This window comes from Enhydra lutris, unplaced genomic scaffold (genome assembly GCF_002288905.1).
Source record: "Enhydra lutris kenyoni isolate GAN:26980312 unplaced genomic scaffold, ASM228890v2 scaffoldscaffold48, whole genome shotgun sequence".
Taxonomy (NCBI): Eukaryota; Metazoa; Chordata; class Mammalia; order Carnivora; family Mustelidae; genus Enhydra; species Enhydra lutris.
In genome coordinates, this window is record NW_019154132.1 from 3,507,619 (window position 1) to 3,521,825 (window position 14,207).

The 14,207-nt window shown below is 45.9% G+C and overlaps 1 protein-coding gene across 1 annotated transcript in view; it reads right to left on the reverse strand.

Moving 5' to 3' along the window:
- The window catches only part of LOC111156660 (solute carrier family 22 member 23), a 170,687-nt gene that overhangs the window by 128,803 nt on the left and 27,677 nt on the right, over window positions 1–14,207 (reverse strand). Inside the window, exon 2 of the mRNA XM_022517689.1 lies at window positions 3,988–4,091. Coding sequence (XP_022373397.1) covers window positions 3,988–4,091 — 104 coding nt within the window. The remainder of the gene's footprint in view (window positions 1–3,987; window positions 4,092–14,207) is intronic.

Sequence of the window (14,207 nt, forward strand, 5' to 3'; positions counted from 1 at the left end):
TGATGGATATAGGTACAACGCATTCCACAGAGCAAATAGTTAAAGGTTTAGCTCATATGATTCCTCCCTACACGTCTATAGCCTGGATGCCCACCAAACATGGTTTGCCCTTTTCCGATACTTTAGAAAAGATCGTTGTGGTTTTTTTTTTTTTTTTTAACTTGTAGAAACTGCTCTAAATCTCTCCCTCCCAAATGGTTCCTAACATCAGTAAATAATACAAATTGTTTTTAGGAACTAGGGGGCAAACGTCAGGTGTGGAGATGTGCAGGTGATATGCACTCAACAAATGTTATGATCATTGGAGTTTTAGCGTGAACTGGCTTCCTTCAGAGTGGAGTCCCCTCAGAGATGACAGACAAAACCACACTCTGAAATCCATGAATGCAGAGGTGGGAGTTAAAGTGGGCCGGGTAGTGGCTCTTACGGCTGTCCATGTCCTACTCCTCAGATCCTGTGCATATATTACCCTGCATGGGAGAAACAGGCTCTGCAGCTGCAAAGAAGGTTAAAAACCCTGAGACTAGGTGACGATTCCGGTGGATCCAATCTAAGTACGTGGAAATCCTCTTCCGGCCGCAGGGAACAGAGAGATGGTGACGTGAGCAGCAGCTGTCACTGCAGGCTCTGCGGCTAGCTAGGAAAGGGGCCATGAGCCAAGGAGTGTGGGCAGTCGCTGGAAGCTGGAAAAAGTGAGGAAGAGGATTCCTTCCTGGAGCCTCCAGAAATTCAACCCTGCCGGCACCTTGATTTTAGCCTCGTGTGAACTACAGAACCGTAAGTGAATAAATGCAGGCCACCGTGTGTGTGCGAACTCATCACAGCAGCCATAGGGAAATAATAGAGGGTCTCGACAGGAAGGAGATACCCCACTTAAAAAGAGTGATCTGAGGAAATTTCAGTAAAGGGATTAGTTGCAAAAGGCTGGGCAAGCTGTGAGAGAAACCTTGGGGCTGGCAACGGAAACGGGGACGATGGTCTTGGAACTCAGAAAGAGAGGCGTGGTGTGGAGGGGCCCTGAGTGGGAGGCAGCCAGCCCCTGGCAGCGTTGCAAAGACCCAGCTGGAGACAAAAACAGCCTCCCCACTCTCATCTCTCTCTCTCAGACCTCCAGCTGGTGTTCGCTGCCCATGGCCAGCCTCAGCCAGGAGCTAGAGGGCAAGGGGTCCCCTCTGGCACAGCCTCGAAAGGCCAGGGCCCGGGGCCAGCTGGACAGGGTGCAGAGGACCCCTGGAGGGAGAGGCATGCAACATTCCGTAAGGGAACCAGTACTGGAGGGAAGGGAGCTCACTCAGCAGGGGCATGGGCGGGGCTGCTCCCTCCCAAACAGCTAAGCTAACACGCTATAGGACAGCACAGGACGTAGATCCCCAAGCAAGATGTGGGTGAGACACTGAAACTTTGTAAAGAAAAAAGTGTCCCGGGGCCCCTGGCTGGTTCAGCCTATAGGGCACGTGACTGTTGATCTCAGGGTCATGAGTTTGAGCCCCACATTGGGTGCAGAGATTAATTTTTTAAAAATTATATAAAATAAAAACGTGTCTTACTGGAGTTTCACTATGTGCTGACTTCAGTCTTAGAAACTTAACCTCCGACCTCATCAACTTCCCCATGCCGCCATGACATGGGTGCTAATAGCTGTGAGGTCTGGAGTTCCCTCTAAATGTGCTTATTTCCCTTTTGGCACGGCCCTAGCAAGGAGTCAACGGTCAAAAATAAATGAATAAATAAAGGGTGGAAAACACCAAACTTTCAAACTGGAACTAAAGTCCACTCTAGATGTTCCAGCACCGCAGCACACAGCAGGCGGCCCTGCCTCTCTGGGGACCCCCTGCCCACTCACCGTGGACCACAGAGGCAACAGCAGGCTCTGGGGACCTAAAGAGAAAACCGCCAAGCCCCTCTCCCTTTTGTCCCTGGGCCAGGTGTGTGATCAGGGGTGCCACACAGAAGCTATGCGCAAGAGGTAAGAATTCTCCGGCAAGCCCCTCGGGTCCCCTCCTTCCTTGGGAGCTTTGCTGTCGCTAAAGAAACCTGGCTTAGTTGCCCACCAAAAAAATTTTAATTAGGAAAAAAAAGAAATCACAAAACCAAATTCTAAACAGTTTAAGCCATTATAGACGGATCCATTCATGGAAGTCTGTAGTAACTTTCCCGATGGTGTCACTGAATAAGGACACCCAAGCCTCGGCCAAGTCTGCATCTTTTAGAAAGAAGTGGCATAGATTACATTAATATCTCTCCCGAACTTATTTCAGTGCAGAATACTGGGAAACAAAAGTCCTCGTGGTTAAAATACTGGAATTAGAGTACGTTTCAGATTAGTATAGTTTGCTCTGAAAACCTGTAAGCTCAAGGATTTGGTGAAAAAAAAAAACTCCTACACTCCCCCCACGTCCCCCCACTGCCGATCTTGCCCCCCCCCAAAAAAAGAAAAAAAAAGTCCCTCCAGGGGGCCCTGGTATAGGTTTTCAGAGGTCACTGACAGCTTCTCTGTTGCTGCTCCCAGGGAATGTGTCCTTAAGAAGCATTTACAAATGATGATTAAGCAAATTCTGAACACACAGGAAATCACTTACTTGTAAATGCAAATCAACTCCCAAATAGATGTTTGCTTTTGGAAAGAAACATCCAGAATCTAAGAGTGGTTTCAGAACCTCTGTGGGCCCCACGACCTCCATCCAGGCTCTTGCCAGAGCCTCAACCCACTCTGTCAACTAACCAGGGAACGGGGGTAAATGCAGAGCAAAGACACAGATGTAAGGGGTTTGCTCCGAATCACTCTTGGCCCTTGTGAAGTCACTGGGTCCAAGGTGTCCTTAGTCACAGAAAGTTCCTTTAAAGATAAAAGAACGTCAAGGTGGGGGAGAGGGGCCGGCTACCCCACACCTTTCTCCTGGAGCAGCCCTGTTACTAGAAACCCCCATGAACACTGTGCACTGGCCTCCCTGCTCAGACGTGTGCTGAGGCCCTCGTGAACACAGGGGGCTGTCGCACACTTGTGAAGAGTGTGACACACTCGGGAGCCACTGGGGTTCGGTTCAAATCTGGACTCTCCAACTTGAAATCTGAGTGAACTTGGGGATTTTTACTTAGACTTCTGTGCTTCTGTTTTTCCACTGTAAACATACTAAATAGTACTTACTTACCAGGGGTGCTGTGAGGATGGGATATTTTAATGCGTGGAAATGTTTAGCACGGTGCCTGGCAACAATAATCAATCGGGAAGTGGTAGCTGCTAATACTGTTGCCATCGTCATCGTTACTGTTACTGAAACTCTCTTCACGACCCTTCTCTGTCTTCCTAACCTTATCACTTTGTCATGAACCACACACTTCGCTCCAGGCATGAAGAACTCCCTACCCATCCAAGTAAAGCATATTCATTCTCACCTCTGGCCACCACCCTCCCTCTGCCTGCAGTGCCCATCTGTTATCCAAATGCTGTCCACTTGCCAAGGTCCGGCTCCCCAGGGGCCCTGCAGAAGCGTCTTCTGGCCAAGCCAACTGTAGAACTGTGCCTGTCTGCAACCTGGGGGGTGTTTCGAGATGCCCATCGGCACCGTCCTAGCCATTTGGATCATGTGGGTAGAGTCTCTAGCTCATCCCCTCCCCATTTTTTTTTCGATGCATCATGTATATCTACTTCCACAGAGCCTTGAACCTATGCCCTCAAGCTCTTCCCGACTAAACAATAAACATCAGGAGCAGATGGGGCTGTGGGTTGCATGCAGGTGTTGCTAGATTCTCGCGGCTGGAAAATTGCAATGAATTTAAATTCTCCTTGGAAAGGGGTGGTTATATGCACTGGCCAAGGCTCTTAGTTCTGAGTTCTTCAGGTGACGACTTCCGCCCTCTGTGGCAGCACCAACACTAGGGCCGAGGAAAGACCTGGTAACAGTAAGCTAACACTGACCACTCTTCTTTAGCCAGCAAAGGCTTGCTGTGGCTTCCAAAGGTTCGGGCAGCGGGCACGTTGGTACTCACCAGTCAGCAATGCATCCAGTTATTAGGTAGCCAAAGATTAATCCAACCAGTAAGGAGAACTTAGCGATATGGACCTTCCAGGCATTATCACACACAAGATCCCACTAGAGAGGGGCAAATAGAAAATAAATCAGAGAGAAACATACACAGAGGCCAGCTATAGTTAATCACAAGGGCAATACAATCACTACAGCAAGGGGCAGGACCCCATTCGTAGCACCAAGTCACACATACCATGAAAGACCTCCCTTCAGTGGGTTTGAAATTCTACAATGAGAAAAAGAATTTGCCCACAAAAGGCAGTGTAATGTTTTAGTCCAGGACAGATTATAAATGTCCGCAAGCAGCACCCCAGGAAATGTCGGGGTCGTGTGTTCTTCTGCCCCAGTGATCAAAGGGACCGTAACCGAGAAGACTGGACGGTCCCTGTGGCCAGCACCCCTTCTCGCCCAGAGAACAGAAGACCCTGCCAACTTCTGGCACAGGGGATCATGACACAAGGCAATGAAAAGCAACTTCTGTGTTTCCATCCCCAAGACCTCCCCCACACTTTGTGAGTAGTCTTAAACACAAAGTTAACAGTTAATGTTGAAATATCATTTGAAAAGCATTCTCTCTCTCTCTCTCTCTCTCTCTCTCGTAAATGTCCCTTCTGTTTCCCCTTATTCCATTCTAAAGCTATCTGCTCCACCTGAAGGGAAAGCCAATCAATTCATGAATACAACATTTAACCTCTTCTTACAATTCAGTTTTATTGAAAAAATAAATAAATAAAACAAGTCTCCAAGTTTTTGTCATCCTTTTGCAGAAGCAGGAGACAAACCCACATTTGTTCCCTGGAAGTGATGTGTGTCCAAGCAGAAGACCTATGAGGACAGGGTGCTCAGATTCCCAAACAGTTTACATCCCGGCTTCAGGAACAAATGGGCAGGGTCTTGGCTGGTGACACTATGCAGCCTGCAGCCCCCCACTCCATATCACCCCACTGAATGTCCTCCTTCTGGTAGAAATAAGTGGCTAAAGAACTTCAGGTCAGTGGAGATGGGGAGATGCACATCGAGGTAGAGGGGATGGAAATGTCAGAAGCAGGATTTGCTGGGGTGAAACCTGATCTTAGCTTTATCTTACTCAAATTGTCCCCCTGGCCCCTTGTCTGTCCATCTTGAGACCCATAGTATAATGCAGGGGTTCCTTCCAGGTAAGCTCTGGTCCTGCTCTCCGTTTTCAAACTTCTGGTAAGCACGATGGAGCACCACCACCCCCGCCCTCGAGCCTTAGCTGTGGGTCTTGACTTCAACACGCTTCTGCACCGGCCACCACAGACGGAAGCGCCTGGCCTGGACAAAGCCAGAAGGCAGCCTCCTGGCACACCATCCCCCGGACTCCTTGGGACACATATTTGCTCACTGATGCACCCAAGGCATGTTTGACTTTCCAGATTCCAGAGGCCTGGGGAGAGTAACTTACTCCTCTACCCATCTGCTTCCAGAGGGATGTCCAATGCCAGGCTCGGGAAAAGGGAGGCACAGACTGCATGGGACCCTGTCAACAAAGGGTGGTGTGGGCGTGGTTCTCGTCAAGAATGATTCATGTGTTTGGGGAGCAGGCACTGCTGGTTGCACAGAATCGTAAGAATTCAGATACAGGAGTTCTTCAGAGGGTGAACCTTCTCCTGTGTCTACTCCAGTGGTCCTCAAAATGCACTCCAGTGGCTGGCAGCTCCGGCATCACGTGGGAACATGCTGGAAATATAAATTCTTGGGCTCCACCCCAGACACGCAGAGTGAGAACTCCAGGGGTAAGGCACAGGAATGCACTGTGCAAGACTTCCAGGCGATTCTGGGGCCCGCTCAAGCCTGGGAACCAGTGGCCAGCCCTGTCCTGCCATTTCCCTGTCACTCAGAAGATGATGAATGAGCTCTGCAGTCCTGGGTTGGGGTTCAACCAACTCTCCACAAGCGGGATGTGGCCAAACACTGCATGAAACACGCACAATGGTGCTGTTGTCTTGAACTGCAAATGCAGGACTGTACGAGCAGACTGTCAGTGGGCGAATCAATAGTCATCTGTATATTGTTTGTAGGAGTAAATATGTTTTTAAGAAAACACCTTTTAGGGTGGTACCCAGCTTGAGAAATGCAGGTCCTGCCTTCTCATGGGAGTTACAGCACCCTAACTAACTGTGTGTGTCTATCCTCTGTCCCCTGCCATTTCTGGATGGACTGCTCTCCTCTCTGCCCAGCACAGGACCCTGCCCACGTAGTCAGTTCCAAGAGTAAGAGCCCCATCTCTAAGCACACCTGGATAACCTGAAAAGAGGTGCTTACAACACCAACACCTGGAATCATGACCACCCCAATCACGTCACGAGGTCCTGCACCCGGCGTGGCACATTCTTGGCAGGAGAGGGACCTGGTCCCCTGGCTGCCACGGAGGCGGCCACCAGCTGCCGGCTTGGGGTGCAGAGGGGACAGAGAACCACTCGCTCACGCCTTCCTCCAGACTTCCCATTGATGAGTTTATCTGAGGGTAAGGGATGCAAAGAGTATATTATGCTTAGATTAGATGGCCTGGAGACAAAAGAGATTTTAATAAAAGCATTCAGGGACTTGGGGGAAATGCCGATACTGTTGTGAGCTCAGCCACGTGAGCAATAACCCTACCTGACCTTGGGCAGCGACAACTCAATTTAGTTGCTACCTAGTAAGACATCTCGTGGTCACTTCATCACACAACTTCTATCAATTAACAATGCTGGAGTGGAACAAAACAAAACAAAACCAAAAAACAGAGGAGACAGAACTGCTCCCACGGCCAGTGGGGAGAGGAAGCTTGGCCCAAAGTGTCCCCTAGCACTGCTGTTCTCAGCCTCGGGGAGGGGGCGGGGGGCACGGGATAGGGCAGCCAGCTGCGGCCTCCACGGCCTCATTCCCGCACAAGAATAGACATCTCTTAAGTCAACAAGCAAACTAACTCTAGGCTTCCCATGATAAGCTTCCTCGTGCCTGGGGATCTGTCTGTAACGCCATCCTGGAGGCACATTCTAGAAGCGGGGGAGGGGAGGGCTGGTGGAATCCAGTAGGACAGCCTCCCTTTGTTTGACTTCAACCTCCCCAATTGACAAACATGAGCTGGGAAGACAAAATGTGTTCAGACACAGTAATAGCTCCCAAAGAACGTCAGAAGTATGAGGAAGCTTTGAGATCACGCTTGCCCTTAAAATTTGTTCGCACGCTCCTGATACGATAGGGCCATTGGCCATTTCGCTAAGCAGGGACTAAGAGACTTCTAAAAATCTATAATGTACACTGGGTTTTGTCTCTGGCGTGACACTTGCCTCTGCACACAACCACCATCAACCACCAAATCCAGAGGATTCTTCCTTTCCAACATATCCCGCACCTGCCGCCCGCACTCCAGCTTCATCCTGAGCAGCCTGACTGAGCTGGACGGGGTAGCGAGGGCATTCCCGCAGTAGGAGCTGGAAGGCTAAAAACACCGCTTCCCAACTCCCTCCCAGCTACGTTTCGAATGGGGCTTATGTTCGGGCCATCAGCTGCACACCCCAAGGTAACTTCCAGCAGACCGCCTAGATCTAAGTTTGGGGATGACTTGAATTAGGACGATTGAGCAGCAGGGACCACATGGGACATCCACTCTGCTGTTCAGATCTGCCAGGGCTTGGTCTGGAGGGGGCTCGGCCGTCCTCTTGAGCCAGCGGTTGGAGGGTGACCTCCTGACTCCCTGGCTCCCTCACTGTGACCCGATTCCAGAAGCACGCTAGGCCTGGGGAGTTGTTCTAGGACACCTTCTGGAGGCCCAGCCTGCAGCTGCTCCTGCAGTTTAGTGAATACTGTTTCCCTGTATTCCGTCCCAATCTCCTTAAATACCTAGAGTAGCTTCTGTTATCTGCACTTTGAACCCTTGTTCCTGATTCAACTTCCTTGGGATGGAGCTTGTAGGGTGAGAACAGGATGTGGGCCATGCCACCATTCTCTCTTCCTGAACTCATAGGAGCCTCTCCATGTATTAACTCCAGCCTCCCTCAAATCCATTCCCTACAGAACAATGAAAACAATCTCCTAATTAGGCATGTTAACACTTCATCAGCAGGCTTAACACAACCATAAAAGCGTTAAAGTCATGGCCCCATTTCATAATCTTGGGCTTGCTCTCCTTGCCATCGTCCCAAGACCAGCGACAGTCTTTGGTGATGCCACAGGACACTTGCCAGCCATGAATAAACAGTGAGACAGATGACCCCAAAAAGTGGTTTCAATTTTAGCTGCATGTGTTCCATTTAAAAAAAAAAAAAAAGGCAGCGGTTATGGAAAATCTGGAAATCTGGCAGATCATTTTTCTACCTGTATGGTTTAAGGACAAGCTAAAAGAAAAGAAATAATATTTACATTATTTTCAAAGGAATGATCTCACTGCTTGACTTGCCAGAGTAGAAAAATACTCATCAAGGAAACTAATGAAATTTCCAAAGAAGATGCAAAAATAAATGACCACACAAGGAAAATAACCTTATTTTCAACAAGAATAAACTCTATGATAAAGTAAGTATAAAACAAGAACATAAAAATATTGGAAGAAAGCAGATAACTTGTCCAGCTTTGAAGTGGAAATGAAATCCCTAAAGATAAAAACTAAGGGGAATTAAAAAAAAAAAAAACCTACCTAAGGAAAAAATTCAGAGATTTTATAATCTAGTAGAAGTTTAACTCTTACTACTTAATTACTATTCATTTAAATTATTTAAGTTATGCAAGTTACTGCTTAAATGATTTATTTAACTTACTAATTAAAACTTCCCACATTAGGGGTGCCTGGGTGGCTCAGTCAGTTAAATGTCTGACTCTTGATTTCTGGTCAGGTCATGATCTCAGGGCCCTGAGATCGAGCCCCAAGTCAGACACCATGCTGGGCTTGGAGGCTGCCTAAGATTCTCTTTCTCCCCCTCTGCCCCTCCCCCAGGTCGTGCACACATGTGCATATGCGCGCTCTAAAAAAAAAAAAAAAAAAAAAAAAATCCAAAAAAAATTCCATGCACTAAAAATACCATAAACAAAATTATAAAGTTCTATATTTGTTAAATATATTGCAGGGAACCAGAATATGCCAGTTTGGCATAAGGCTCCTTTCGAGTTGAAGGCAACATGAACAGAAAGAAGGCTTCTCGAGAGGTTCTCTGACTGAAAAGCAGCAACTTCTGAGAAATGAGGACCGCCACAAAGCCCCTCTCCTGGGGAAGTTTTACAGCCGTGAAGACAAAGTCTGCACAGAGATGGGTCTACAAACAAAACTTAACTAAAATAAACCTGACTTCCATCAGTGTCCCCACGTATTCATCTGCCCACCTTTGCCCACCCCTAACCCCGCCACCCCCACCCCGACCCCCACCAAAAGAGCCAAAACCCTTTTTCCTTTGTCTTGTCACATCTCTACAAATTTCCTGTTTTTTTGTGAAGATGTTGGATTAGCCTGAGTTCTCACACCCCCTTGGGTTCCTCTCCTATGTGCGCAACCTGCATATGTTAATAAACTTGGTTTTTCTCTTGTTAATCTAACTTTTGCCAGTCTAATTTCCAGGGCCCCAGCCACAGAACCTAGGAGGGTAGGAGAAAAAGTGATTTTTTACTCCCCAACAATAACCAAAGAGTTAATATCCTTGATATTTAATGAGCATTTATATATCAATACAGACTAATATTCCAACCAGAAATTGGTAAAGCATCCGGTTAACAAAATATGAAACAAACTGGTTAAAAAACGCTTGGGAAATACTCAATTCTACTAATGTACATCAAAGTACAATATTTTGTTTTAAAAAAATTTTTTTTTTTAATCTCCCAAAGATGTAAAAGAAACACAGAGGTACAGATCTATACTAGGAATGTAAACTAGACACTGTGTTTCTGGAAGGCAGTTTAACAATACATACCACATTATTTCAAACAGTGTACTCTCTATCCCAGCAATTCCCCTTCTTGGAACTTTTTCCAAGGAAATGATCAGAGATGGTCACAGAGACCCCAGTGCCATGATGTTCCCTGGTTGTTAACTTGTAAGAATAAAAAGTGGTAACTTGACTAAATGTGCAGAGATACTATACTTCCATTAAGAATTTTGCTTTTGAGGGGTGCCTGGGTGGCTCAGTCAGTTAAGTGTCTGCCTTCAGCTCAGGTCATGATTCCAGGGTCCTGGGATTGAGCCCCACGTCGGGCTCCCTGCTCAGTAGGGAGCCTGCTTCTCCCTCTTCCTCTGCTCTTCTACCTGCTTGTGCTCACTCTCGTTCTCTCTCTCTTTCTCAAATAAATATTTTAAAAAATTTTTGCTTTTGATATACACAATATTACTCAACTATAAAAAAAATGAGATCTTGCCACTTGTGACAACATAGATGGACCTCGAGGATCTCATACCAAGTGAAATAGGTCAGACAAAGAAAAATACCATATAATTTCATTTATATGTGGAATCTAAATATAACACAGGTGAATGAACAAACAGACTCAGAAATGCAGAGAACAAACTGTGGTGGCTGCCAAAAGGGACGGGGGAGGGGGATGGGTGGAATAAGTGAAGGGGCTTAAGAGGTACAAACTTCCAGGTAGAAAATAAATAAGTCACGTGAATGGAAAGTATGGCATAAGGAACAGAGCCAAAAATATTGTAATAACGGTGTATGATGACAGATGGTAATTGCACTCACGCTGTTGGGCACTGAGTAGTATAGACTTGCTGAATCACTGCTGTACTCCTGAAACTGACCTAACACCTTATGTCAACCTCTACTTCAATTAAAACAAAAGCTGCCTTTGGAAACTAATGATTAAGAAAAATGCTCATGATGTCATGGCATGAGAAAACCTCAGAATAAAAACAAAAACACAAAACACAAAAACCAGTGAATAGAAGAGATATTCATGTATATGGGGAAATTGTCAGAAAAAACTATTTAAAGCAATTATCTCTGGAGGGAGGAATTAAAACTGAGTTTTATTAATTCATTTATTTAGACAGGTGCTTTCTTTTAAAAAATTAATTAATTAATTTGACACAGAGAAACAGAGTGAGAGAGTGAAGGCAGATGGAGAGGGAGAGAGAGCACCCAAGCAGACTCCCCGCTGGGCACGGAGCCCCAAGCAGGGCTCCATCGCAGGATCCGGAGATCATGAATGGAGCTGAGAGCAAGAGTCAGCCGTTACCCAGCTGAGCTACCCAGGTGCCCCAAGACTGAGTTTTATTTTTGAGTCTGTATTTTTCTTGACTTTTTCAAACTTTCTACAACTAATCCACAAACCGTATAACGAGAGAAAAAATATAGGTAAATATATATATGCCCATGGCGGCAGGTGGAATGGGTGGAGATGAGGGCTAAGACAAAAATCATTAAAAATGACAAACAACCCTTTTCAAGGATATTCATTTTAACACAATCTAAAAACTTAAGCCTAGAGGAAGTTTGTTTGGAACCCGACTTGAAAGAAACCACATCTTCAGAGCCTAAAGTTTACTTATGTTAATGTGTATTGACTAAAGCAAAAAAAAAAAATCTTAGAAATGGGAAAAAGAAAATTTTCCCCAAGTCTCATCTCTTGTAGTGGAGATCCCCCTCTGAGCCCGCTCTGTTAGAAACCACAGGCTTTCACAGATCCCACTGCAAGTCCTCTGTGCTAAACCTGAGGACAGTCAATTGAGATAAAAGGAAACACTCCTGCTCAGCACTACAAAGGGGATAATGCCACTTAAAATTTCAGAAGCTTAAACAAACCTCCTGAGTTGTAGGAATTTAGAGAAATAGAAGGTCAGCATTGTTCCGCCACCTCCACCCCACCCCCGCCCCTACCACCAAAACATGAACCTCTGTTTTCTCTACCAGGGATTGGCCATCTCCACATTTCCTAACTGGAAACAACAGGAATGTGCAAGAACACACACGTCCACCTGCAAGACTAGTCCCAGATGGACAAGAGAAACATGCTACGTGAGCCAGACTCATAAAGCACATTAGCTACGTTTAGACAGCCTATGCTACCTTGTGTGTGTAAGTATTTTTTTTAATCTAGCAGTACATGGATTTATTTTTCCCTAAAAGACTCCATCAAAATTCAAGATATGCTGCATGTTTTGAAAACCCCAAATTGCTCTCTGCTTTTTGCCTCTAAGCTCATCCTCCAGTTTTAGGAGATTCACTGTCAACAGTAGCCAAAACAACTGCCAATTCAAGCTGGCATCGTTGCGAGCTTCCTTGAATGACATAATGAACGCCCTTGCCAGGTACTCTGGAAGATTTTTTTTTTTTTTCAGTTTTGTTTCTCTGTTTTCCATTAATTGCTACTCAAATTGCTCTTCAACTTTCTTTTTGTTTCCGAACTTAGTGCCAAGAAAACCGAACATGGCCTGTTGAAGGAAACCGTGGTACCAGAAGTCTACAGCAAGCCCGTTCATGCGAGGTGTAGGACGCGCTTAGCCTAGAAATCCCGCATTCCCTGTCGTTTGCAGGAAACCCATCCCAAACCACAGCACTGAAGCTGGTTACACTTCTTAAACTTCGCAGTGCCCCATTTCTGATGAATACAGTAATTTTAGATTCATTCTAACCCTCACGTGGTGATCTCGGTCTTGTTTCTTTGGGTTTTTTTTGCAGTGACAACTGTGACTGCGGGCGGTCCTTCTGCTGTCACCTTCCCTGGAAAAGAGCAGGAAGCTACAATGCTTCAGCTGTTCATAACTGGGGGCTTCCCTGGTTCCTCCTGAATTTCACCATTTTTAAAGGGCTAGAAATAGAAAATTTCTGCTGAAGAGGATTTTAAAAGGAGATGGGAAAATAACCACCTGCACAGGCCCATAGTAGCTGAGGTAGGATCGTCTACGGGAGACGCTAAATTTCTCCTGGACTTTTTCTTGAAGGAATTACAGATATGTATTATTCTAAGAGGAGGTTTACATTATTGAATGTTCTTACTCATTTGGTATAATGCCCTCTATGGCATTTGGGGAAACGAATATATACCCCACAAGGCCGCAGAGATTATAAATAAGTAATGCCCTTCTATCAACCAAAACCTTGGAGAGTCTTTCCAAATTCTGCAATGCATATTTTACTAATGGCCCTCACCAACTACCTCTAAAAAGAGAAATTAAGAGTAAGCCCTATAAATTAAAGAGGCCTGTTGCAAAACCAGCAGGCAAGAAAGTTCTAAGCATTAATTAGGAGGAACTATTAATGTCCTTCGAGCACACTAACATATACTAAGGAACAGGAAGAATTTTAATTTGAAAAATTAAAAAGTCGCTTCGTATGTGACTAGAGGATATCTTTTAGTAGGATATAACGTAAGAGCAAAACTTGGACTATAACATTAACATTTAAAACAGATCCACTAATTCTGGAAGGAGCCAAGCATGGAAAACTTTTGACGGTAGGATCAGGGAACCTTTAGAATGAGAAGAATTTGATGACCCAGGTGATCCATCACTGAAGAATTCAGAGGCTAAAGGAAAATCATCTTCCACTTGCTGCACACAAATGCCTCAATCCCTTCCCACCGGCTGGCAGGCTCTGATCTGACTTAACACAGGCCTGTTAATTCCCTTTTTGACCCGAGTTGCCCCTCACCTCCCATTCACATGCCTGCCCCAGCCCGCTTGCCCTCCCTTGCCGTGGTCCAGCCACGTCAGAGCACCCGCCAGCTCCCCAAAAGCCGCATGCTCTTTGCCTGCATCGCTCTTCTGCACCTGCCCCACGATACCCACAGAGACCCCAATTTTTCTGGCTCAATGCCTATTCAAAGGGTCAGACTCTTTTCAACCCAAATTATTTACCATGGTGTATCCATCACCTGTGGGCCCTAGTATGCTGACGTTCTGTACTGCCTGCTGCTTCTTCTGTCAATGAACGTGTATTACCTTTGTAAACACATAAGTGAAGAGGGAAAGGGGTATGAAATGACAAAGATTCAAATGAACACTTTTCCATATCTCTATTGAGTTTAATAAACTCAACTGAGGGGAGTCTCTTCTTCCTACACTGGATCGGGTCACCATCCTCTGTACTCCTATGGCACCCTCTATCACGATAAACACCCAGACTACGTATCATGATATATTATAATTGACTATTGTTTACAACTTTTTCTTCACTGGCTCAGGGGTCAGCAAACTACAGCCTGTTGGCCCAGTATAGCCCTTCCACCTGTTCTATAAATAAA